Raw genomic sequence first — 26,100 nt, 5'->3', positions numbered from 1 at the left:
CCAAACAATCCTACTTATCCACACTCATCACTTCACTATCCAACAACCCAAAACGACTGTTTGAAACCTTAAACTCCCTCCTGAAACCTAAAGTACAGGCCCCTATCACCAAAGTCAGCGGTGAGGATCTGGCCATTTATTTCCTAGAAAAAAATCAACCACATCCATCAGGATATCTCAGCCCAATCTCCTCAGTGCCTGGATCCTCTGCCCTGCCGCACCTCAAGCTCACTAGACATCTTTGAGCCTGCATCAGAAGAAAAAGTTTCCAAGCTCCTTGCTTCTGCTCGGCCTACCACCTGCAACAGTGACCCCATTCCTTCACATCTCCTGCAGTCTCTCTCACCAGTGGTCACCACTCACCTGAATAAAATATTTAACTTCTCTCTTTCTTCAGGTACAGTATCTTTCCCTCCTTATATAAACATGCCATCATAACCCTTTACTTAAAAAGCCATCCCTGGACAGAACTGCACTGCTAACTACAGACCTGTCTCTAACCTTTCCTTCATCTCTAAACTCCTGGAACGCTTGGTCCGCTCCCGTATAATCCGCTATCTCTCGGATAACTCTCTTCTCGACCCCTTACAATCTGGTTTCCGCTCTTTACACTCCACTGAAACTGCCCTCACTAAAGTCTCTAATGATCTAATACCAGCTAAATCCAAAGGTCATTGCTCCCTGCTGATTCTCCTGGATAAACTCATCTCTCTCACCCACAAAGCTCCCCACAGTTCTGTACCGCCTTATATCTCCTCTCTCATCTCTGTGTATCGCCCTACACGTGCCCTCCGTTCTACAAATGACCTAAGACTAACATCCCCCGTAATCCGAACCCCGCACCTCCGTCTCCAAGACTTCTCTCCTGCTGCACCAGCTGTCTGGAATGCGCTTCCCCAGACGATCAGGCTGATACCTAGCCCCGACCTATTCAAGCGTGCTTTAAAAACCCATCTCTTCAAACAAGCCTACCACATCAACTACTCAGTAAACTAACTTTGTCCTGTTCCCTCCTTCCAAATATTATTCTGAATCTGCACCCTACTATTCATCTGTCTCTACACCCTCCATGCACACGGTAACTGCACTTAATACTTGACTATTGCACTTAAACACACGGGCTGATGACCGGATCATGCAGCTTTATATGAAAATCCCTATTTACTATAATTGCCAGACCTGAAAAAACAAGCACTTTTTACCTATTGTGTCCCCCCATTTCCTTGTAGATTGTAAGCTTGCGAGCAGGGACCTCACCCCTAATGTCACTGTTTAAATTGTCTTAACTTGTATTGAATTTATTGTCTGTAGATGTCCCTGCTTAATTGTAAAGTGCTGCGGAATATGTTGGCGCTATATAAATAAAAAATTATTATTATTGTCAGACAAACCCGCCGATATTGAAGTATTCGGACAAGAGTCTAATGGTTTGTGCTGCTTGTTGGGGTAAATAACAATGAGGCATATCCAATTTCAGAGTAACAATAATATTGTTCTCCTGGATATAAGCTGCAGGCCAACATGTCAGCTGGCAGCTTTCACATAGACAGCACAGGAGCACTTGGCCAAACCAGCACTCCTCGTCAGAGTTGGCTGAATCATCATTTGGCTGACAGCTGAGCCTTTAAAGCCCAGGATGCAGAATATCTACACAATACAAACTTCAGTATACCACAAATTCGTAGGTCTAGCAAATGCTAAAATAGTTTTTTGGGTTTTTCTAATAACAGCATGAATGACTATTCTGCACAGGAATTAAAGGAGGTTGTCGAGTGAAATAAAGTCAAAAGAGATCCCTTGCTGATTGGTGGGTGTCCGACCGTTGGGACCTGCATTGATCTGCTGAATGGGAAACTTTTGTAGCATCTGACGGAGAACTTTTGTCCCGGTTACAAAATCTTGTGGCAGGTCCGACACCCTTTCTAATGGGGATAAAAGTTTCATGTTCTGCTGATAAGTGCTGGCCCCAGTGGTCAGACCCCCACTAATCAATAAGCTATCAACTATCCTGTGGATAATACATAACTTGTTCTAACCAGACTGTCCCTTTATGGAGAGATAAGGTTATCTCATCAAAATAAATGAATTCTTCAGGAACACTTGTTGTACAGCTAACCCTTGTTTATGGGGATCTAATTTTTGCATCATTCAGAAATAGTTTTGGCTTCAATGGTCATCGCTATGATTGGGAAGAGCACTTATTGTTGGTATTAATTTCACAAAGGAAATGTATTTTAGGTTGTCATGTTTAGTAGAAAACCCTTCTGCCACTAGACTCTACTTTAAAACATTTTTAGCCAAAATTTTTTATTTGGCAACTCTACAATAACTTTTGTTTCCTTAACCCAGTACTCACCACAGTTTTCTTCGTCCGTGCCATCTCCACAGTTGTCGACTCCATCACAGACACGAGCCACACTCAGACAGACACGGTCGTTCCTGCAGCGGAACTGTCTGTATGGAGGACAAGCGAACTTCACTGGTGGAAACAGAAATATATTAATAATCATTGTTTCACAAACCAGAGAGAGAGGCACCATAAAATCCCAACCTTGATTATATATATGCAGTATATATATATATATATATACATATATATATATATATATATACACACACACACACACACATACATACACACACACTACCGGTGCTAATGCGCTTCTATGGATCAATCATTGACATTGACCCGCAGAAGCGCAATAGCGCAAAACGGCCGTCGTCACATGTACATTCCATCTCCCATTAAAGATATTTTAACCGTTTATCAATAAAAGATGAATTTTCAAGACTGGTGAGTGCCACCTACTTCTTTCTTCATACAAGCACTTTCAGTGCTGTTGCTTTCCTGGCGGGCACTCGAAGTCTCAGGTGTAATATGCCTGCAGTTATACACCTTATAAACGCATGTAGCTATAGCGGTACCTCGTGGTGCGGATCACTTTCTTACTTGGGTAGATATATCTATATATATATAATTGCCTAAGGGGTACTTCCGTCTGTTTGTCTGTAACGGAAATCCTGGGTCGCTGATTGGTCGTGGCCGGCCAGATTGGGGCGGGATTTAAACACTGCTTCACTTTTTACTATTGATGCTGCCTATGCAGCATCAATAGTAAAAACATAGAATGTTAAAAATAATAATAAAAAACCCAAAACATTACATTCTCACCTTCTGCTCCAGCCTTCTCCGCTCCTCGCGCTCCGGTCCCAACAATGCATTGCGGCAATGAGCCAAGATCACGTGGCGGTCTCGCGAGACCGCTACATGAACACGGGTTATTGCCTCAAAGCATTACTGGGAACGGAGCATCGGTAAAGGCCTTGGCTGGATCCGGCGGCTGATGGAAGGTAAGTATATAACTAATTTTTATTTTAATAGTTTTTTTTAACAGGGATATGGTGCCCACATTGCTATATACTACGTGGGCTGTGTTATATACTACGTGGGTTGTGTTATATACTGCGTGGGCTGTGTTATATACTGTGTGGGCTGTGTTATATACTGCGTGGGCTGTGTTATATACTGTGTGGGCTGTGTTATATATTGTGTGGGCTGTGTTATATACTACATGGACTGTGTTATATACTGCGTGGGCTGTCTAGTATACATATACATGTGCTTCCCTGACCAGCATTCCAATGGCCTTTCAGACAGTAAACAAAAAGGGAAACAGTACAAAAAGATGTAAAAAAGAGGACTTTAATGCCCTGTGGTGTGGCAACGTTTCGGATAAAACAAGTCCTTTCTCAAGCCTTTTTGTGCTGTTTCCCTTTTAGTTTACTATATATACAGTACAGACCAAAAGTTTGGACACACCTTCTCAGTCAAAGATTTTTCTGTATTTTCTGTGACGTTATGGCAGGTCCTTGTCGCATACCATCCTTAGCACCGGAACCTGCCGCTTGCATGGAGCGGTCACCGGAGCGTCGCAAAAGGTGAGTATATAATGATTTTTTATTTTTTTTAATTATTTTAAACATTAGATCTTTTTACTATTGATGCTGCATAGGCAGCATCAATAGTAAAAACTTGGTCACACAGGGTTAATAGCGGCGGTAACAGAGTTACCCGCGGCATAACACAGTCCGTTACCGCTGGCATTAACCCTGTGTGAGCGGTGACTGCGGGAAGTATGGAGCGGGCGCCGGGCAACTGACTGCAGGGGAGTAGGGAGGGACTAATCGGACTGTGGCCGTCACTGATTGGTCGCGGCAGCCATGACAGGCAGCTGGCAAGACCAATCAGCGACTTGGATTCCATGACAGACAGAGGCCGCGACCAATGAATATCCGTGACAGACAGAAGGACAGAAAGACGGAAGTGACCCTTAGACAATCTATATATATAATTGTCTAAGGGTTTTCCGTCTGTCTGTCCTGGAAATCCCGCATCTCTGATTGGTCGAGGCCGCAAGGCCTCGACCAATCAGCGACGGGCACAGCATGGCGATGATGATGTCATAAAGGTTGCCTCGACCAATCAGCGACGGGCACAGTCTGCCGTGAATTCGCCTCGACCAATCAGCGACGGGCACAGTATCGACGTAGATGTCAAATGGTTGCCATGGCGACGATGATGTCATAAAGGTTGCCTCGACCAATCAGCGACGGGCACAGTCTGCCGCGAATTCTGGAATCATCATTGTCCATATACTACGGGGACATGCATATTCTAGAATACCCGATGCGTTAGAATCGGGCCACAATCTAGTAGTAGATATATATATACAGTGGGGCAAAAAAGTATTTAGTCAGTCAGCAATAGTGCAAGTTCCACCACTTAAAAAGATGAGAGGCGTCTGCAATTTACATCATAGGTAGACCTCAACTATGCGAGACAAACTGAGAAAAAAAAATCCAGAAAATCACATTGTCTGTTTTTTTAACAATTTATTTGCATATTATGGTGGAAAATAAGTATTTGGTCAGAAACAAACAATCAAGATTTCTGGCTCTCACAGACCTGTAACTTCTTCTTTAAGAGTCTCCTCTTTCCTCCACTCATTACCTGTAGTAATAGCACCTGTTTAAACTTGTTATCAGTATAAAAAGACACCTGTGCACACCCTCAAACAGTCTGACTCCAAACTCCACTATGGTGAAGACCAAAGGACACCAGAAACAAAATTGTAGCCCTGCACCAGGCTGGGAAGACTGAATCTGCAATAGCCAACCAGCTTGGAGTGAAGAAATCAACAGTGGGAGCAATAATTTGAAAATGGAAGACATACAAGACCACTGATAATCTCCCTCGATCTGGGGCTCCACGCAAAATCCCACCCCGTGGGGTCAGAATGATCACAAGAACGGTGAGCAAAAATCCCAGAACCACGCGGGGGGACCTAGTGAATGAACTGCAGAGAGCTGAGACCAATGTAACAAGGCCTACCATAAGTAACACACTACGCCACCATGGACTCAGATCCTGCAGTGCCAGACGTGTCCCACTGCTTAAGTCAGTACATGTCCAGGCCTGTCTGAAGTTTGCTAGAGAGCATTTGGATGATCCAGAGGAGTTTTGGGAGAATGTCCTATGGTCTGATGAAACCAAACTGGAACTGTTTGGTAGAAACACAACTTGTCGTGTTTGGAGGAAAAAGAATACTGAGTTGCATCCATCAAACACCATACCTACTGTAAAGCATGGTGGTGGAAACATCATGCTTTGGGGCTGTTTCTCTGCAAAGGGGCCAGGACGACTGATCCGGGTACATGAAAGAATAAATGGGGCCATGTATCGTGAGATTTTGAGTGCAAACCTCCTTCCATCAGCAAGGGCGTTGAAGATGAAAAGTGGCTGGGTCTTTCAACATGACAATGATCCAAAGCACACCGCCAGGGCAACGAAGGAGTGGCTTCGTAAGAAGCATTTCAAGGTCCTGGAGTGGCCTAGCCAGTCTCCAGATCTCAACCCTATAGAAAACCTTTGGAGGGAGTTGAAAGTCCGTGTTGCCAAGCAAAAAGCCAAAAACATCACTGCTCTAGAGGAGATCTGCATGGAGGAATGGGCCAACATACCAACAACAGTGTGTGGCAACCTTGTGAAGACTTACAGAAAACGTTTGACCTCTGTCATTGCCAACAAAGGATATATTGCAAAGTATTGAGATGAAATTTTGTTTCTGACCAAATACTTATTTTCCACCATAATATGCAAATAAATTGTTAAAAAAACAGACAATGTGATTTTCTGGATTTTTTTTTCTCAGTTTGTCTCCCATAGTTGAGGTCTACCTATGATGTAAATTACAGACGCCTCTCATCTTTTTAAGTGGTGGAACTTGCACTATTGCTGACTGACTAAATACTTTTTTGCCCCACTGTATATACATACACACACACATTTATTTTTACAACAGGGGCGGAACAATCAATGTTACTTGGCATTGGAACAAGTCAAGCTGCCAGTCACCGTCATGACGATATGGTTGGAAATGACTAAAATGTGGAAGTTGCAAAGTGACATGACATTACTTACTGCACTCTTCTGGTTTTTCATCCGAGTTGTCCCCGCAATCGTCCTCTCCATCACATCTCCAAGCCAAAGGTTTGCACAGAGTGTTGTTACACTGAAATTCGTCCAGGGGGCAGGTTCGCACAACTGAAGAGACAATATTTCTTAAGTATCAGCCAAATGTATTCTTTTAGACCTTATTTAGATGCCCGTTTTTCACCTGTTCTAGCCACTGTTTCACAGATACAACATGTACCCATTATAGTCTATGGGGCTTTTCACAAATCATTTTTTTTTTGCAGACAAAGTAATCATGCTAAAATCATGGAGACATGTCAGTTTTTTATCAGCATCATGGATACACCAATACAAGACTTAGGGTCTGAGAAAATCACGGGCAGCACACGGATGCCATCAGTGTACAATGAAATGGATAGGAGAAGCGGTCATGGTTTTATTTATCTATATGTGAAAATCACTGATGAGACACCGATGGTAAAAACTGACCAAATACTGATGAAACTCAGATCCAAAACATTGATGACACTGAGACCATTTTTTTTTTTCATTTTCTTTTTTTAAACAGTGACCTTTGAATGAGGCTCACAAAAATTCTAAACTCTATAGCTGCCGTTTTAATTTGTATTTCCTAAATCAATAGTACACATGAAAATAAGTAGCTCTGTAACACATTTGCTTCTTCCTACACTTGGATTGATCTTTCGCTTTCAGGGTAAAATCTGTATCCAGTGAAATAGTGAAAATTGATTTTCCCATTACTGAGCTAGGAAATGGCACTTGGTGCTTTTAAAATTCTATGGGGATGGTGATGAGGAGGAGCTTGAGGCGGACACAGACATCCTACTTCCAGATCCATGGAACTTTATGAGCACCAAAGGCCGTCTCCTATCTCAGTAATAGGAACATCTGTATTCACTGAAGACACATTTTACCCATGAATTGAGAATCTAGAGAATGAATACTGCAAAGTTTCTTATTTTCACATATACTATTGATTTCTGAACTAATAATTGAAACACTGGTTACTTTTTAAAGGCGTTTTCCATGAACAGTGTATGGTACATTTTATTTAATAGATCTTAGAGTAAAAATAATTTCCACAATTGGATGTGTATGAAAAAAAAATGTTCCTGTGCTGAGATAATCTTATAAATGTGCCCCTGCTGTGTCCTGTGTAATGGCCGTGTCTGACTGTACAGGGACATGGTCTGATCATACCACAGCTCCTGGGCAGGGGAGAAAGCAAAAGAGTATACAGACATTACTGCACAGGATCACAGCTGATTCTTTCTGTGAGGTAAAACATTTTACTTCCTGTTTCTAAGCAATGTTTTACCTCAAAGAAATCATCATCTGTGATCCCCTGCTGTCCTGTCTGTATACTTTTATGTTTCCTCCGCTGCCCAGGAGCTGTGGTGTGATCAGACCATGTTCCTGCACGGTCAGACACGGCCATTACACAGGACACAGCAGGGACACATTTACAAATATCCATGTTTCACTCTAAAACGCAACAGAATTTTAAAGAAAACATAATTTGATCAGGGTGATGGGTACGAGGCGGAATATATACAAACTTGACTATCCCACTCATTTTTCAGTTATACTATTGCAGCTTAGTGAAATGTAGATTACAGGGAACCCGTCCATTGGTCAGAGACCAGTCTGTTTATATGTTATCAGTGGATGAAGAGGGCTCTGGTTATCGAGAACCAAAGGGCCCATGATGGTCGAGGGTCCGCTTCTGTGCAGTACATACTGCTAAGCTCTGCCCAGAGATGGGGCAGGTTTTGCTTACATGTGTGCTTCTTACGAGCTGTAATTCCACATGGTGCTGGCCAGCAGCTGTAGTGCCTGCGCTTACTACATGGTGGTAACATCAGCCTTACCTCTAGTGCTGCAGTTCACTTCATCGCTTCCATCCATACAGTCGGCATCAGCATCGCAGCGCCAGCGGTGAGGGATGCAGTGGCCATTTGTACACTGGAATTGGTCTTGCTCACAGCGTAACTGACAGCCTTTCTGTTTGATGAAAACGGAAAAAATTGGAAGAACACAAATATGAACAGCAGCTAATTCTGGCACAATACGAATATTATTCTTTTAGGCCACATTCATACTATCAGTATTTGGTCAGTATTTCCCTCAGTATTTGTAAGCCAAAACCAGGAGTGGGTGATAAATACAGAAGTGGTGCATATGTTTCTATTATACTTTTCCTCTGATTGTTCCATTCCTGGTTTTGGCTTACAAATACTGAGGTAAGACACTGACCAAATACTGCACGTGTGATGGCAGCCTCAAGCCTACTAAGGTTTTTGTGAAAATGATTGAACATACCAGAGCTTCCCTACATCCATGTGCTCAGGATATTCTAATATTGATTGAGTTTCCCAAATCAAAGGGATGGTACAAGACTGGTGACATATCCATGGGAAAAGTCAATGACAGGGAGATAAAGTGCAGCCATGAAGCAATGTATGGGGCTGCGGTGTTCCCCCGTCTATACTCGGGCGCTGCCAGGGCTCATCAGTTATCTGTTCGGGTGCTGACTTTTAGACCCCTACCACTCTCATACCATACATACATGTCATCAATTATTAAGTATCAGACAACCCCTTTTAAATATATAACTTATGGGTTTCTCTATGAGTAATACATGGAATGTTGGCGATTCTAGAGCGTAGCTATGGAAAACCATAGTTTTCCAGTGCTCTAAATAAATGAGTACACCCCCTTTGAAAAGTCAGCTTTTATTCAATCTCACTGATCGGAAGAACAATTTCCAACATTTTGTCAAGAACTTTTTTTAGTCCAATAACATGAAAGGTTAATCTGATAACTTCCATTACAACATCTTCACTTTTACTTGAGTTGATACAAAAATAAATACACCCCAACATCAAATACAACTACATCTAGTACTTTCGTGTAAGAAATCGTGAATAACATTAGACAAGAGTAATAGGAGTAAACGCCATACAGCATATCACGTACAAAAAGAACAAAGACTACAAAGATCCAAGATAGTTATTATTATTAAAAATGAGTTATATTAAAATACAAAGTAGCAGAAAGCAAAAAATATCTTAATACAATAATGACCAATAAAGTAAATATAAATATAAAGTGAGCTTCACCGGAATAATCAAAACTAAATAGCAGTACAAGGATAGTACATATATACAGTAAGTGTAATTACCATTTACTCTTCTTAAATATGTCCACGTCTGTTGCTCCTGGACCCCAACGTGCGTTTCGTGCAAGTTTCTCTTATTCTATACACACCTATTATTCGCTATTTGCTACTTTGTATTTTAATATTTAATATAATTAAAAATTTATTTTATTTTAGGTATTCACAATAAAAGGAAGAAAAGGAGTCAAATGGCCGTATGGATAAAAAATATGTAATTTTATTTATAAAGAAAAGTTGTCCAGACAATTAAAAACATTGCCCATTCTGATGCACATTTCCGGCCTAAGCCCTTAGTCATAGAATTTCATTCTATGAGGACAGCATCAAATTTTCTAGGCATGGAATAGGTGACATATTGCAACATCAATCTTTTTCCATTCTTCAAGAGTGACCTCTTACAGCCTGGACTGTGGATGCAAAGTGATGCTCAACTTCTCTCTTCAGAATTCAACATACGGTGTGTGTATGATTGGGGTCAGATCAGGAGACATAGTTGGCCACTCAATCACTTTCACCCTGTTCTTCTTTGGAAATGCAACTGTGGCCTTCGATGTGTGTTCTGGAACATTATTATGTGGGAATAGTGAATGGAGTAATGGAGCATCTTCTCTTTCGGACTACATCAGTACATGTGTGGGTTCATGATTCCATAAATGAAATTTAGCTCCCCAACACCAGGAGTCCTCATGCAGCCCCACATAAAGACACTGCCACCATCATGTTTCACTGTAGGCACAATGCATTTTTGTACTCCTCAGCTTTATGACACCATAGAGTCCTGAAGCCATTCGTTCCAGAAGCATCCCAATAGTCTTCATATTTTTCAACATGGGCCCTGGCAAACTGTAGGTGTGCTTTTCTGTACATGCACTTTAGAAGAGGCTTCCTTCATGGACGATACCCATGCATGCCATTCCTCTGCAGTGTATGCCAAATTGTGTCACAGGAAACACTCAAACTGGTTTGGCATTCCACATCTTTAGCTAACTGCAGTGAATTTGCAAGTCGATTTTCTTCAATCATTCTCATAAGAAGACTATCCTATTTAACCCCTTCATGACCGGGGGATTTTTCGTTTTTCCGTGTTCGTTTTTCGCTCCCCTCCTTCCCAGAGCCATAACTTTTTTATTTTTCCGTCAATTTGGCCATGTGAGGGCTTATTTTTTGCGGGACGAGTTGTACTTTTGAACGACATCATTGGTTTTAGCATGTCGTGTACTAGAAAACGGGAAAAAAATTCCAAGTGCGGTGAAATTGCAAAAAAAGTGCAATCCCACATTGGTTTTTTGTTTGGCTTTTTTGCTAGGTTCACTAAATGCTAAAACTAACCTGCCATTATGATTCCCCAGGTCAGTACGAGTTCATAGACACCTAACATGACTAGGTTATTTTTTATCTAAGTGGTGAAAAAAAATTCCAAACTTTGCTAAAAAAAAAAATTGCGCCATTTTCCGATACTCGTAACGTCTCCATTTTTCATGATCTGGGGTCGGTTGAGGGCTTATTTTTTGCGTGCCGAGATGACGTTTTTAATGATAGCACTTCAGTGCAGATACGTTCTTTTGATCGCCCGTTATTGCATTTTAATGCAATGTCGCGGCGACCAAAAAAACATAATTCTGGCGTTTCGAATTTTTTTTCCCGCTACGCTGTTTAGCGATCAGGTTAATACTTTTTTTTAATTGATAGATCGGGCGATTCTGATACCAAATATGCGTAGATTTGATATTTTTTTTATTGATTTATTTTGATTGGGGCGAAAGGGGGGTGATTTAAACTTTTATGTTTTTTTTATTTTTTTCACTTTTTTTAAACTTTTTTTTTTAACTTTTGCCATGCTTCAATAGCCTCCATGGGAGGCTAGAAGCAGGCACAACCCGATCGGCTCTGCTACATAGCAGCGATCTGCTGATCGCTGCTATGTAGCAGAAATGGAGGTGTGCTGTGAGCGCCGACCACAGGGTGGCGCTCACAGCCACCGGCGATCAGTAACCATAGAGGTCTCTGGGACCTCTATGGTTACAATATACAAGCATCGCCGACCCCCGATCATGTGACGGGGGTCGGCGATGACGTCATTTCCGGCCGCGCGGCCGAAAGCGGTAGTTAAATGCCGCTGTCTGCGTTTGACAGCGGCATTTAACTAGTTAATAGGTGCGGGCAGATCGCGATTCTGCCCGCGCCTATTACAGGCACATGTCAGCTGTTCAAAACAGCTGACATGTCCCGGCTTTGATGCGGGCTCACCGCGGAGCCCTGCATCAAAGCAGGGGAGCCGGCATCGGACGGTATAGTACGTCCGATGCCGGTAAGGGGTTAAGTGTTGACTTCCATGGTCAGCCTGTACGTCTCTGTGGGATTGTTACAGTTCCATTTTTGTTAAATTTTTGCATCACTTTTATTATAGTATTCTGACTGATTAGTAAAGTTTTGATGATCTTCTTGAAGCCTTCACTTTTTTTGTGTAAAGAAATTATTTTCTTTCTCAGGTCTGGTGACATTTCTCTTCCATGTAGTGCCATTGCTGACAGTATGAAACAGGAAGGGGTTTTCTTGCAATATATCTTGGAATAATATTTACTCCCAGAATTGGATGTGTTTTAAAAAAAATGTTCCTGTGCTGAGATAATTTTATAAATGTGGTCCTGCTGTGTACTGTGTAATGGCTGTTTCTGACCGTGCAGGAACATGGTCTGATCATACCACAGCTCCTGGGGAAAACCCCTTTAAGTAATGCCTTTTGAGGCCGCCGTCACACATGCGAGTTTTACGGACGTAAGAGCGCAGAATCTACGTCCGTAAAACTCGCAAAAAATACGGCACAATTATTCTCTATGCCCCTGCTCCTATTTGCCGTATTTTACTGATCAGTATTATACGGCTTTCTACGGCCGTACAAAATCGCAGCATGCTGCGTTTGTCACCGTACTGCGCAAGAAATACGCCAATGAAAGTCTATGGAAGCGTGAAAAATACGGATTACACACGGACAAGCAGTGTGACTTGCGAGAAATACGCAGCGCTGTTAGAGAGAAAAGCCGGCAATTCAGTGCGGTGTACAGTAAAATCACACTGACAGCTTACAGTAGAATAGGTAGAATAAATGTGTACACATAGAATAGGTATATATATACAGGTCCTTCTCAAAAAATTAGCATATAGTGTTAAATTTCATTATTTACCATAATGTAATGATTACAATTAAACTTTCATATATTATAGATTCATTATCCACCAACTGAAATTTGTCAGGTCTTTTATTGTTTTAATACTGATGATTTTGGCATACAACTCCTGATAACCCAAAAAACCTCTCAATAAATTAGCATATCAAGAAAAGGTTCTCTAAACGACCTATTACCCTAATCTTCTGAATCAACTAATTAACTCTAAACACATGCAAAAGATACCTGAGGCTTTTATAAACTCCCTGCCTGGTTCATTACTCAAAACCCCCATCATGGGTAAGACTAGCGACCTGACAGATGTCAAGAAGGCCATCATTGACACCCTCAAGCAAGAGGGTAAGACCCAGAAAGAAATTTCTCAACAAATAGGCTGTTCCCAGAGTGCTGTATCAAGGCACCTCAATGGTAAGTCTGTTGGAAGGAAACAATGTGGCAGAAAACGCTGTACAACGAGAAGAGGAGACCGGACCCTGAGGAAGATTGTGGAGAAGGACCGATTCCAGACCTTGGGGAACCTGAGGAAGCAGTGGACTGAGTCTGGTGTGGAAACATCCAGAGCCACCGTGCACAGGCGTGTGCAGGAAATGGGCTACAGGTGCCGCATTCCCCAGGTAAAGCCACTTTTGAACCATAAACAGCGGCAGAGGCGCCTGACCTGGGCTACAGAGAAGCAGCACTGGACTGTTGCTAAGTGGTCCCAAGTACTTTTTTCTGATGAAAGCAAATTTTGCATGTCATTCGGAAATCAAGGTGCCAGAGTCTGGAGGAAGACTGGGGAGAAGGAAATGCCAAAATGCCTGAAGTCCAGTGTCAAGTACCCACAGTCAGTGATGGTGTGGGGTGCCATGTCAGCTGCTGGTGTTGGTCCACTGTGTTTCATCAAGGGCAGGGTCAATGCAGCTAGCTATCAGGAGATTTTGGAGCACTTCATGCTTCCATCGGCTGAAATGCTTTATGGAGATGAAGATTTCATTTTTCAGCACGACCTGGCACCTGCTCACAGTGCCAAAACCACTGGTAAATGGTTTACTGACCATGGTATTACTGTGCTCAATTGGCCTGCCAACTCTCCTGACCTGAACCCCATAGAGAATCTGTGGGATATTGTGAAGAGAAAGTTGAGAGACGCAAGACCCAACACTCTGGATGAGCTTAAGGCCGCTATTGAAGCATCCTGGGCCTCCATAACATCTCAGCAGTGTCACAGGCTGATTGCCTCCATGCCACGCCGCATTGAAGCAGTCATTTCTGCCAAAGGATTCCCGACCAAGTATTGAGTGCATAACTGAACATTATTATTTGATGGTTTTTTTGTTTGTTATTAAAAAACACTTTTATTTGATTGGATGGGTGAAATATGCTAATTTATTGAGACAGGTTTTTTGGGTTATCAGGAGTTGTATGCCAAAATCATCAGTATTAAAACAATAAAAGACCTGACAAATTTCAGTTGGTGGATAATGAATCTATAATATATGAAAGTTTAATTGTAATCATTACATTATGGTAAATAATGAAATTTAACACTATATGCTAATTTTTTGAGAAGGACCTGTATATATATGTCAGTGAGACACATATATGTATATATATTAATATTTATTCCAGCGCTAGACAGCTTGAAAGCCGGTAATTCAATTACCGGCTTTTTCCTTCTCCTTCCTAAAACCCGACATGATTTGAGACATGGTTTACATACAGTAAACCATGTCTTCTCTCCATTTTTTTTGCAGATTCCACACTACTAATGTCAGTAGTGTGTATCTGCAAAATTTGGCCGTTCTAGCTCTTAAAATAAAGGGTTAAATGGCGGAAAAAATTGGCGTTGGCTCCCGCGCAATTTTCTCCGCCAGAGTAGTAAAGCCAGTGACTGAGGGCAGATATTAATAGCCTGGAGAGGGTCCACGGTTATTGGCCCCCCCCTGGCTAAAAATATCTGCCCCCAGCCACCCCAGAAAAGGCACATCTGGAAGATGCGCCTATTCTGGCACTTGGCCACTCTCTTCCCATTCCCGTGTAGCGGTGGGATATGGGGTAATGAAGGGTTAATGCCACCTTGCTATTGTAAGGTGACATTAAGCCTAATTAATAATGGAGAGGCCTTATAGTGAACTGTCTGCTGGACAAATGGTTAATGAATAATTAAAGGGACACTGTCACCTGAATTTGGAGGGAACAATCTTTAGCCATGGAGGCGGGGTTTTTGGGTGTTTGATTCACCCTTTCCTTACCCGCTGGCTGCATGCTGGCTGCAATATTGGATTGAAGTTCATTCTCTGTCCTCCATAGTACACGCCTGCGCAAGGCAAGATTACCTTGTGCAGGCATGTACTATGGCTAAAGATTGTTCCCTCCAAATTCAGGTGACAGTGTCCCTTTAAACTTATCTGTGGTTAAATTCTTGATAGTTAGAATTTTGTAGTCTAAACTATAGCTTTGTTCCTAAGACTTTCATTGGGCTGAACATATTTTTGCAACATTGTTTTGAATAAATCTGTTAGGAAAATTACTTTTTAGGCTAAGTTCACACTGGGCGTTTTTTTTTAATGCTTCTTTATGCTGATTTTACAGTACCAGAAAAGCCTATGAGATTTCAGAAATCTCATACACACACATTTTGTCATCAGTATTTTGTGCTTTGCATGGTTTTTTGAACATCGAGAACGTCACTTCTTTCAGTGTTTTTCATTTATTGAAAGCAAGCAAGTACAGCAGTATATGAAACCCATTTATTTTGTGATTTTCCAAGTTTACCATCTTGTCTTGATCACCTGAGATGGCTGTTGGGATTAGTACAGTTTAATTAAATTAGTAATATGCACAAAGTAAACATTAGCCAACCAGGGTGTGAGATTGAAGAGTGCCTGTGGCTGACCAAGGTGTGAGATTGCTTAATGCCTGAGCAACTGAATGGCAGACCAAAGTGTGACAGTTAAACAGTGTCCTACAAATTCAATGCACTGCCAGTGTCTTAGAAAAATGATTCCAGACCAATTCACCTCCCTCAGCTTTTACATTTGTAGGTGTATTTTTTCACGAACAAATATCTTGCATTGGTGACAAGTGTTCATGCTTCTGTGGTGGAAGCAAAGGTGAACTTTGGAATCCTGAAAAACGCAGCAAAAACCGCACCAAAATATGCATCTTTGACCCTGCTTCTTTTCTGCCAAGAGTGCAGGTTTTGCTGCAAAAAACAGCAAAAATGCCTAGTGTGAACTTTGCCTAAGGTGTGAGCAGCACGGTGGCGCAGTGGTTAGCACAGCAGCCTTGCAGCGCTGGGGTCCTGGGTTCTAATCCCACCCAGGACAACATCTGCAAAGAGTTTGTATGTTCTCCGTGTTTGCGTGGGTTTCCTCCCACATTCAAAAGACATACTGATAGGGATTCTAGATTGTGAGCCCCGTCGGGGACAGTGATGATAATGTGTGCAAAAACTGTAAAGCGCTGCGGAATATGTTAGCGCTATATAAAGATTATTATTATTAATGGTCCACACTTATGTGTGCGTTTTGTTGTATGATATCTCCTAGAAAATGTTGGTTCTGAAAGGAAACTATAGATTTTCTAATCAATCTGTTGGGGTGTACTCATTTATGCTGAACACTGAATATGAAGGCTGTGTACCTAAGAGTTTGAGTTCTTACCTCATCTGACCCATCAATACAGTCATGATCTCCATCACACTTCCAACGACCAGCAATACAACGACCATTGGCACAAGAAAATTCACTTTCTGAACATGGCCTTGGTGCTATAAAAAATAGGAAAGGTCTATTTTTATGGACATAAGATGCAGTAATCTTTATGCCTATAGCTTGACAACATGTTAACCCTAATGAACAAAAAAAGTCAGAATTTTCCAAGTGGACAGAATCAGGGTTCATGCACACTGGTGTTAAGTTACCCAATGTTGAGGCTTTTTTAAAGGGATTGTCCAGTTTAAAAAAAACACAAAAACATAAATCTTCCTAAAACAGCAAGTTATTTAATATGACAATACAGATTAATTATGCCAGGTGCCCCGATTACCAGTCATCTGCTCAGTACACGAGTTTGGTAGCGCCACTCCCATTCATGTGCTCAACATGGAGGATGCATCCTGTGATGGCCCATGATTAGTACTGTGTGTAAAGGGGGCTGTCTATTTATTTCCATAGCTAATCCAGCCCCCCTGTCTATGTGTCAGTTCTTATAAAGAAGGGGGCTGGCTTAGCTACTTTACAGCATTGGGTTGGTACCTAGGACCAGAGCATATAGCTGATAACCAGGACAGCTTGATTTTTTTTTTTTACTGGAACCTCCTTTACACAGGTCAACAGACAGTAGACTAGGTAACATAGTGAAGACATGGGACTGCAAATGAGGGTTTCGGCATGCGTCATGCATTATGGTTGTTATTGCAGCTTAAGAAACAAGAATATCAAATCCTGCACAGTAACAACTAAATAATGCATGAAGGCTCCAGGGGAAACATTAGGAAGGGGCTGACTGGTTTAGACAACTTTTTGTTAAATATCTTATAAGTGCTTATAAAATGGGTCCTCCGATCAGCACCTCCTACTGCAATTACCAGTATCCCATTACTTGTAATGGACAGTGCGCTACTTCACTATAAAAAGGATCATTTATCATGGGGGCGATCAGCTCGTCTAAACTGGTCAACCACTATAAATGTCCATCAACCCACTTCCATTTTGCTACACTCATGTGCATCATTTATTGACACCCGTGTGCCTGAGCCCTATCGATCATATCAAGACAGGAGGCCATATTCTTGCATGGAACTACATGGAACAGACCAGTCAATGTTATAACAAATATATTCAATTCCCCACTGGCATAAATGCACACATCACTACAATGATACAGTCAATGGCGAGTGACTATTAAGGTGGGGGAGATATATTACTGTGATTAGAACATAAATCAGATACATAATTCATCTCCTGGGGGGATACAGTATTGGACAATGTCTTATGTCTAGTAATACCTGCCAGCATACTGTACAATATAGGTTTATATTTATTGCCTTTAATATACTGTAAGATAGATATGTCGACAGATAGGTAGATAGATAATTAATAGATAGATAATAGACAGACATGTAGACAGACATAGATAATAGACAGATAGATGATAGATAGATGATAGATGATAGATAATAGATAGATAGATAATAGATAACACTGGTCTACAAAAAAGAAAACATTTCTGGCATGGACTTTAAGAACAGTTTTAGACTAATTTGAGGTTGCTGAATTCAAATCTGATCTTATAATTTCTCTATCACATCACTTTTTGCCCTATAGGTATATAGCCCATTTTCATGAATTCCATGATAAATATAAGTAGTGTATGAAAAGTGCCGGTTTATACGGTTCACTAAGGTAAATGTAGTTTTCATTTAGTCTCCCAATAAATGTGAGAATATCTTTGTTTTCTTTGAACATGCATAATTCCCATTTGTTATGATAACACCCTTGTTTTCTGTGCTACTGGGACAGTAGAGCTACAGCACAGCAGTGGGTGAAAACTGAATGGCCTCAGCGACAGAGTTTGGCATCTGGCGATAAGAATGTCATCCATGATCCTCTAGTGGATAGGAAGGACATTGTCTTTCCTCCCTTACACATAAAACTTGGATTGATGAAGCAGTTCGTCAAAGCTCTCAATCACAGTGGAGAATGCTTTAACTATATATGTTCAACTTTTCTGGTCTTAGTGAAGAAAAAGGCTGGAATATTTGATGGACCTCAAATAAGAACACTTATGAGAGACCCAAATTTTATCACATCAATGAATGAGACAGAAGAAAGAGCTTGGAGGCATTTTGTAATGTGGTGCAGAATTTTCTAGGGAATAAGAAAGCAGACAACTATGAAGAGATTGTGGAAGAGCTACTAATGAGTCTGAGAAATCTTGGATGGAGAACGAGTATCAAGATTCACTATTTACACAGCCATTTGGACTTTTTTCCAGAGAACCTTGGGGATGTGAGCGAGGAACAAGGGGAGCGTTTTCATCAGGACATTAAAACAATGGAAGAACGGCATCAAGGCCGGTGGGACTCACATATGATGGCTGACTATTGCTGGAGCTTGATGAGACACAACCCAGAAGCTGTACATCACCGATCAGCCAAGAAAAGAAAGTTCAAATAACTGCAATTTGCCATTCATCTGTGTGCCATATATATGTGTTTTTATATTTTGTAGTTTAATTCTGTAAGTATATTTGATTTGCTGTACATAGACTTTGTAATCTTTGTTATTCCTTGAATAAAAATATACAAAATGTAGTACCGAAAATCATGTGTTTTTATCATAAAACATTAGATAGGAGTAATGTTCATCAAAAATTGAAAATATCTCGAAATCCTGATGTGATAGCCAAAAACGGAGTTCATATTCGTAATCAGCAGCCAAAATTGACTTAAAATATGTTTTAAAACCTTTTGCCAGAAAAATTGCGTTGACCAGTGTAATAGATAGATAACAGATGATAGATAGATAGGTAATAGATAGATGATAGACAATAGATAGATGATAGATAATAGATAGATGATCGGTAATAGATAGATGATAGATAAATGATAGATAATAGATAGATAATAGATAGATGATAGGTAATAGATAGATGATAGATAATAGATAGATAATAGATAGATGATAGATAATAGATAGATGACAGATAGATAATAGATAGATATTCAGTCTTGTAATCAATGATATGGCCATTTTGCTCTTGATAAAATAATAAGTGGAGAATGTTACATGGTCTTATGTCAATTTGTTATCAGGTTTTATTAGGTTAAACCCCAACATGTTGATCCAGAAGAAGGCAAAAAGCCCATGAGGTGATCAAATGTTTCTATGAAATGAAACCAGCTCTACCCTCTCCTAGTGTATCCTCCTCACCAATCCCCTGTGAGCCCTCGCGGGCAGGGTCTTCTCTCCTCCTGTACTTGTGTGTGCCTGGTTTTACTCATGAAAACCTAGAAGAACAGCACTACAAGAACCAAGTAAAAGTTACAAAAATCTTTATTAAATAGACAATAAAAACATACTGCCTTTTGTTTGGTGATCATTGTCATCTGTTTCCCTTTGACATACGTAAAATATGTTTTTATTGTCTATGTAATAAAGATTTTTGTAACTTTTACTTGGTTCTTGTAGTGCTGTTCTTCTAGGTTTTCATGTCTACTCTTTGTTGCACTGAACCCTTTACATATATCCGAGCACCCTTGGGATTTTGATCTGTGGTGCATGCATGGTTTGGTATATATGACTTGTTTTACTCATGTTTATTGTACTTGTCTATATTTGCCCCGTTCACATGTAAAGTGCCATGGAATAAATGGCGCTACAAAAATTAATAATAATAATAATAATACTAAAATCCAATATGACCTCAAAACAATAGTGGGCACATTAATAAAAAGCGCCATAAGTACACATATGCCACAATTATGACCCCATATGTAGGTAAGGAAACTAGTGTCTTGTTCTGTGAATAGGACTTGTGATTCAATAAAGCCTCAGAATATGCTACTGTCCTCAAACCCCAGGGGAACACTGCAGTGGTGCTGGAATAGTAGCCAAAGCTCCAGACCTGTGACAGGGAAAGCGGTGTTGAGTGTATGGGAGATGTAGGGTGTTAATTGTTAGTTTGCTAACATTGTTGTGCCATAAGAGCGCTGCAGCCCATCAGTGGGTACTGACGGGCTGCAGTGCTCTCATGGGAATACAATGTCACACGAGTGCCGGCAAATCAGGCGCCAACATCAGTGGAATAACATCGACATGAGAGAAGAGAATGAGATTTTTTGTTTGTTTCTATTGTGGATAATTGCATTTATGAAGTCGAGAACAATCCCTTTAATACCACACTGTATGACCTATATAGATTGCTTTGTGTCATTTTGTTCTGTAATAGTCCATGTCGTGATAATTAAAGCACCACATCAGAGTTTTATGTTTTTTTATTCAGCACTGGCGTGGCACTTTAAACGTAAGCCTCCTACCCCTGGTCATATATTTATAGTCCGGCATCTTCAGAGTTTTTCGGCGCCACTCTGGTCCCAGAACTCAGAAGCTACGTCACCATCTCTCAATGCAAGTCTATGAGATCCAGAACGAGGTTGTATTGAAAAGTGACCTTCGCGCTGCTCCATGAAATAATGGAGCAGCCGGCAGGTCACTTTTCGCTGGAGACCGACGGGAGTATCAGCGAAAATGCCAGAAAGTGAGTATTGGACAGGGGCGGGGGATTTACATTTCGAGCACCACTCCAGTGGTGTAATAAAAAAAAAAATGCTGGAGTGGTGCTTTAAGATAATAGTTGATGAGCATCCCAAGTAAACGAGTTCGTTCTTCACAATGTGCTGAATATTCTGCTGAAAGATGAAGTATGCAACAGGTTGTAGTAAAAATCCATATAAGGGTTTCTTTATCTTTAAAAGCATGAAAATATATATCATCTGACGTAACGCCTATAGGCTAGACGGACGAAAGACTACAGGGGAGATTTATCAAAACTGGTGAAAGGTAAAAGTTGTGCTGTTGCCCTTGGCAGTCAGATACTTGTCTGGCTGGTGCAGGGAACCGCAGAACCTTATCCTTGCACTAGTTTTAATAATCCTTCCCCAGTATGTTTCTTGGCTATATTTTCAGGTTTTTAAGGAGGCATGCTTGGGTTTTCTTACTGTTAGGGGCACACCACACTAAGGAAAGAGAAGAGGGCGGGAAGCACACAGCAAGGGGTACGGAGGAGCAGTATGGTTAGTCGGTGTTATATGTAGAGATCATTCTGCACCTACCTCTGGATGCCCCAGGGACGACAGTGTTAAAATGGAGAAAAACATAACATGAGGTGAAATGATACCAACACAAATACACAACATGTGAGAACAAGAGGTGAACGTTCTAGGCCCCGGACACATGATAAGGACCACGATGGAGAAATATCCCAGAAATGACTGATTAGAAGGATAGGATGTAAAAAAGGAGAATGTAATGCCGAGGAACAGCAAACAGAACCCCGGAGAAGGAAAGGAACATTACAAGACTAGAACACAAGCTGCCAGTAATATGAGGCATGTGGGGCACATACTGTATATTTATATCGAGCCAGTGGAGGAGAAAAAACAGCACTGTGCCCAAGGCAACCAAACCTCAGAGTGACATTTGGGATCGGAATGGTTCACACGGGCCACGTAATTATTTCCTGTGCACCGGCTGTTAGAAATGGCCTCCATAGCCCACAATGGTCCTATTCCGTGTGCATCGCACATGCAGAGGTGAGCGTTAGTAGACCTGTGCGTGCTCCAGTCACGGACGACTTGCACCATCCTCCATGCTAGATATGTATAGAGGCCACTAAAAGTTCTACGTGTGTGGAGCAGAAAATGCACATACTGCAAGTCTCTTCATCAGAGTTATCCCCGCAGTCGTTGTCATAGTCACACTGCCAGCGTCCGGGGACACAGCGGTTGTTCTTACAGCGGAACTGATAGGGTTCACATGTTCTCTCATCTAGGGTCAGAAAAACAAAGCTCGGTCAATAAACATTACAGGCCTAGTACATAAGTGCTAGCTACTGAATAAGGGGTAAAGCGGTTGGATGGAAGTCTACAAATTATTATCACTTATCCACAAGCCAGGTGATAATAATGTGATCACAAAGGCCAACGGCCGAGACACCCACTGATTTAGAGAAGGGTGGCGGTCGAGCATGTGCATCGCTATATTATTCACTCTCCATGGGACTGTCAGGCACAGATGAGTGCCGTACTCTGCCACCTCCAGCAGTCCCATACATAAGGAATAGAGCAGTGGTGCGCATCTCTGTATTATTCACTCTCCATGGGACTGTCAGACCCAGATGAGTGCCGTACACTGCCATCTCCAGCAGTCACATACACAAGGTATAGAGTAGCGGTGCGCATCACTGTATTATTCACTCTCCATGGGACTGTCAGACACAGACGAGTGCCGTACACTGCCATCTCCAGCAGTCACATACACAAGGTATAGAGTAGCGGTGCGCATCACTGTATTATTCACTCTCCATGGGACTGTCAGACACAGATGAGTGCCGTACACTGCCATCTCCAGCAATCCCATACCCAGGGAATAGATCAGTGGTGCGCATCTCTGTATTATTCACTCTCCATGGGACTGTCAGACACAGACGAGTGCCGTACTCTGCCACCTCCAGCAGTCCCATACACAAGGTATAGCATAGTGATGCTCATCACTGTATTATTCACTCTCTATGGGACTGTCAGACACAGACGAGTGCCGTACACTGCCATCTCCAGCAGTCACATACACAAGGTATAGAGTAGCGGTGAAGCATGCTTGACTGCAACTCCATTTACTACAGAGCACAGTCTCTCTACGCATCAGTCCCACTGATCACACATTTTCAGCTATCCTATGAACAGGTAAAAACTGGATAACTTGGTACAAACCTTTAATTTATTTATTTTGCTTGCATATATATAGCGCCATCATATTTTGCAGACATTATCGTCACTATCTCAAAAAAAGAGTTCTCAAACTAAATTCCTTGTTGGAGAAAGCCCACCCAAACACAGGGAAACCATTCAAACGTCTTGCTGATTTTGCACTTGGTGGGATTTGAACCCAGAGACCCAACGCTGTAAAGCTTCAGTGCTAACCACTGAGCCATCATGTCCCAGAGACCCAACGCTTTAAAGCGATACTGCTAACCACTGAGCCGCCATGTTGCCCATGTCTAGGAACATTGACTCACTTAGTCGATGCAATACTATAAGACATTCCATACCGCATTCTTCTTTGGGTTCATCAGAACTATCCCCGCAGTCATCTTCTCCATCACATTTCCAGCGTGCAGGGATGCATCTTCCAGAGTCCTTGCAGCGGAATTCATCCACCCCACAAGTCATCTGAGCTGCAGAACAACGTGGCGACATGAATTCACTGCACTTTAATCAATGGAAAATACATACAACTGGAATTTTATGTATCTCCGGTGTTAGATGTAGGAGCTGCTTAGGTTTATTGATCATTGCTATTAAGAAAGGATCTGTGATGTCTTGTTGCAATCAGCATCTTCTAAGGATGCCATGTTAGTGATCTATTATGAAATATCTAACTATTATGATCTAGCCATAAAGTATTGCCAAACGGGGCCTAAAAACTGCAGACAACTTAGTGCCCCAAAATAAACATAAAGCCACCCCTGCTGGCAAGCGGAGTTATTTTATCGCCTTGTCAGTCACTTGCTATAAAAACCAAGGATAATTCACTGCAAGAACAAGTGACTGAGCAGTGTTGTTCATTGTTAATTCAATGTAATAAGGCTCCATTCATATTAGCATCAGAGCTTTGTTAATGGCAACAACGGCGCTGCCCAATGCCGGTGTGCCCAATTACACAGCTGAGGTCTGAAATGACGGCCCATCGGAGAAGCTTTATGAATGCCACAAATGATGCAGCAGAATACAGCACAATCAACGATCTGAAGAAACATTGTAATACAAATGACAAAACACATACTGCAATTATGTGGCTCATCGGATGCGTCTACACAGTCGTTGTCTCGGTCACACACCCAGACGCGGGGTATACATCGTTTGTTAATTGCACACTGGAATTGATTTGGTGCACAGGTAACTTCAGCTGAAACAGTGAGAGAAGCACAATAACGAGTCAAGTCCGCAGTACATATATGTAACGGGCATAAGCTACTGGCAGAAAAAGTAAGATATCCACACATTGTGGCATCGGTCATACGGTTTCTGGTGGAAAGTAGAACAACTGATTTTTCTGAAAGTGTTACTTACGGCAATCCTTTTCATCTTCTCCATCGCCACAGTTATCTTGCCCGTTGCAGCGGAAGATGCCAGGAATGCAACGATTAGTGTTGGTGCACTTGAACTGACTTGGAAGACACACATGGGCATCTGAAATAATAAGCAGTAACACAATCACTTCCCCGCATGTATAACAAGTCCTTCCCCTCTTACAATACAGAAATTATTGACTGCTTTAGAGAACGGTACCAAGATATATTTCTTTCCTGCTTTAGAGAAGGAAGAAATGTAAAATCCAAAAAGTAGGATCCCTCCTTCAGGTTCATAGGATGATTTCTGAGGACAGGTACATAGAGCACACTGGAGGTTGAGTAGCTGAAAAGCCTTAGCTATTTTACACTAATCCTGTGGAGGGGGGAAGGTTGGGAGGTCCTCATTACCTTATTGTTGGCCAAACCAGACAACTGGTTTACAGTCTAATGTTTATGAGACCCTCCGAAATAGGTGATGTCAAGAGAAAAGGATCAGGCATGTTCAATCTAAGTTTTTACTTGGGAGATCGGCCATCTCCGAGTCCCCAATGTCTGGCACAAGCTATGGGGAAGTAGGGAGAGATAACTACTGGCTGAATGAGCGCTCCCTCACCTGCTGTCTAAGGGGGTATGGGCCTTTAGTGATTGTTGACGCACACTGGTAACTCTTAGGTGAGGACACTTATTAGTGAAGCTCCAGGGCCCTAGCACTAAATCGGTAACAGTAGCCCACCTACCTCATACCATTTATTTGCTAACTTATTCTATTGCCCCCCAGACAACAAAGTGCGGAGGTGACTGCTACCTCTACAGCACATATTTGCTACACCCCTGATTGTACTGTACTGCAATACCAAACCATATCGGAGCTCGGTAGCACACAGAACTGACATTAGTGACAGAGGAACAAGATCCGACTGTTTTACGGGCTGTAACCAGGATAGGCACAAGAAATGTGATATAGTTAGTTATAGAGATACTTCTCACATCAAGCAGATTACAGTCAGATGTAAGAATGGAATCAGCAGATCTGAGGATGCGACTGAGGGGAACACTGACTGGAGGCCTATTAACAGCTGGGTATACAAGTGTCATGAAGATTAGGATCCGGCTACTAGAATGATTCATCATTAGGAGAATCTGGGGATAAGCAGGATACTCATGTTTGTACAAGAGTCTCCCCAGAAGAACCCAGAAGGGAGAAATGCATTGGGAGGCACAAGAATTTAATACTGGGCAAGTTCATTGTGAGGGCCAGCTGTGGACTGCCCTTGTAAAAGGCTGGAGCAATGGGAATAGGGCCTACTCAGCAATTTGAGGGCAATTCAGGGCCTCCATGAAGCTCCAGCATACCTGATTCACCAGTAAGATGGATATCTCTAGCTGCATATGATTCCAGA

General features: G+C 41.8%; 1 protein-coding gene across 2 annotated transcripts in view; it reads right to left on the bottom strand.

The window, feature by feature from the left end:
* Positions 1–26,100, bottom strand: part of LRP1 (LDL receptor related protein 1) — a 439,205-nt gene that overhangs the window by 43,477 nt on the left and 369,628 nt on the right. For both annotated transcript variants that reach the window (XM_069758543.1, XM_069758544.1), the window contains 8 exons: positions 24,699–24,818; positions 24,412–24,534; positions 23,678–23,803; positions 22,282–22,398; positions 16,510–16,616; positions 8,368–8,500; positions 6,482–6,604; positions 2,357–2,479 (listed from right to left, as the gene is read on the bottom strand). In XM_069758543.1, the coding sequence (XP_069614644.1) occupies positions 2,357–2,479; positions 6,482–6,604; positions 8,368–8,500; positions 16,510–16,616; positions 22,282–22,398; positions 23,678–23,803; positions 24,412–24,534; positions 24,699–24,818 (972 nt within the window). The remainder of the gene's footprint in view (positions 1–2,356; positions 2,480–6,481; positions 6,605–8,367; positions 8,501–16,509; positions 16,617–22,281; positions 22,399–23,677; positions 23,804–24,411; positions 24,535–24,698; positions 24,819–26,100) is intronic.

This window comes from Ranitomeya imitator, chromosome 3 (genome assembly GCF_032444005.1).
Source record: "Ranitomeya imitator isolate aRanImi1 chromosome 3, aRanImi1.pri, whole genome shotgun sequence".
In the NCBI taxonomy this organism is placed as follows: domain Eukaryota; kingdom Metazoa; phylum Chordata; class Amphibia; order Anura; family Dendrobatidae; genus Ranitomeya; species Ranitomeya imitator.
This window is presented reverse-complemented; position numbering and strand designations above follow the sequence as displayed.